This window comes from Aptenodytes forsteri, unplaced genomic scaffold (assembly GCF_000699145.1).
Source record: "Aptenodytes forsteri isolate BGI_AS27 unplaced genomic scaffold, ASM69914v1 Scaffold195, whole genome shotgun sequence".
Lineage (NCBI taxonomy): Eukaryota > Metazoa > Chordata > Aves > Sphenisciformes > Spheniscidae > Aptenodytes > Aptenodytes forsteri.
Window position 1 is genome coordinate 4,057,241 of NW_008795317.1, and position 1,644 is coordinate 4,058,884.

The 1,644-nt window shown below is 43.3% G+C and overlaps 1 protein-coding gene across 1 annotated transcript in view; it reads right to left on the reverse strand.

The window, feature by feature from the left end:
* Nucleotides 1–478, reverse strand: part of LOC103899188 (cytochrome c oxidase subunit 7A-related protein, mitochondrial) — a 13,883-nt gene extending 13,405 nt beyond the window's left edge. The window contains exon 1 of the mRNA XM_009279615.2: nucleotides 341–478. Within this exon, the coding sequence (XP_009277890.2) occupies nucleotides 341–478 (138 nt within the window). The remainder of the gene's footprint in view (nucleotides 1–340) is intronic.
* Nucleotides 479–1,644: the final 1,166 nt, after the last annotated feature.

Consider the following 1,644-nt stretch of genomic DNA (forward strand, 5'->3'; position numbering starts at 1 on the left):
GCCTTCGGCTGCTTAGCTTGGGGCACTTAGATTTTGGTGGCGGCTTGTTTTGAAGTGTTTGTTTTCAGATAGAAAATAGGGCAGCAGCGGGTTTGCTTTCTGGAGCTTGATCTCTGCGTCTCCACTCTGTCTAAAGTGATTCCCTTCTCTCCCACCGTCTTTTGAAAACATCTGAAATCTGTAATTTGCTTCATAAAATAAGGCTTTCATTAAATGATGCCAGCATCATGAACTAGGGGAATGTGATATGAGGCTGCTTCTGTTGTGAACGTCACCTTCCTGAGAAGGCCAGCAGCCCTAAGGCTGACGGTACCATATGGTGGGGTTTTGCCGCGCTTACAGCGCAAGGGCCTGCGGGCACTGAGTGGTCATCTGGCCTCTGTGCACGCCTTGGGTCGTAGGCGGTTGCCACCTGAGGTATTCTTCTTAGTAATCCAGAGCACCCTGCTATTACCAGGGTCTGATAGTGCAAACTCATGATTTGAGTTCGCCCTGTGAATTGCCTGCTGTTGGTTAAGATTAAACATGCTGAGGCTTTGTTAAAAAAGGATCATTTGTTGGTAATGTTTAATTATTAGTGACCCGCATCAGTTAGTGTTGCCTATTAGGAGTCCCACATACAGTTTTGCAGATACGCTTGCTATAAAAATATCTGTGGTCATGCAGTGAGTGAAAACTATTAAAATACACTTTGCTTATGAACTGGGGGAAGATCTAATCATAGGAGATGTTTTAGAAAGTAAAATACCCATATAAAAATATGTATGATATGATTTCTTTACCCACCCATGTAACGCCTTCTACTTAGTTTTTAGAATTTGAGTTTGGTGGCAGCAAAATGGAGCCTTGAGTCTTCCTGGATTTATCCCTTTCTGAACAGACATGTCCTATACAGGATAACCACTGCTCAGTAACGAGGAAAGCCCCTGTGAGCCCTGTGCGTCCATTTACTTGTGAGAGTAGGGCTATGAACCAGAAGCATAGGTCCTTGCTGCACCAGTTCTTATCTGTGCCTGTTGCCCTGGAGGCAGGTTTTCTTCTTGGTGAGACTTCCAATTCCACAAACTCTATCTCTGCCGTCCTCTCATCCAGAGAACCAGCTGGATGCTCCGTACGTGATACCCTGAGTTGATGTTCTAACTCTGTGTTAGGAACATTAACTGGAGAGGATATGTTATTTGCTCAGTAAGTAGGAAATTTATGGAAATATTTTGTAAATGCTACAGGAAGAATTGTGAAATCCCTGTAGCTTTCAAGACTAGGCAGCATTAATGAACTGGAACATGTGCTGCATAATTTATGGTAGAAAAGAATTTGCTCATGAGGATTCTACTTATTTCTGAGAAAACTAAACGAGAAGTTATGTTTGATTATAAATCTGCCTGTAATGGAGCAGAACACCCTGAAGATGGGGTATACATATTCTTTTAGAGTGGAATGCTGTGAATCATGGCTAGGTTTGTGTGGTAACAGTCCTGACCTATTGAAATCCATGGGATCTGGCTCATGCTGGAACTACCTTGGAACCTTCCCTGGGCATATCTGTCTGCAGATGCGCTATAGCTCCTCCTGTCCAGCTATTTCAGCATTTGCTAGAAGAAATAGGTGTGCCTGGCAAGCTCACTTACTAAGGTTGCTTTATAT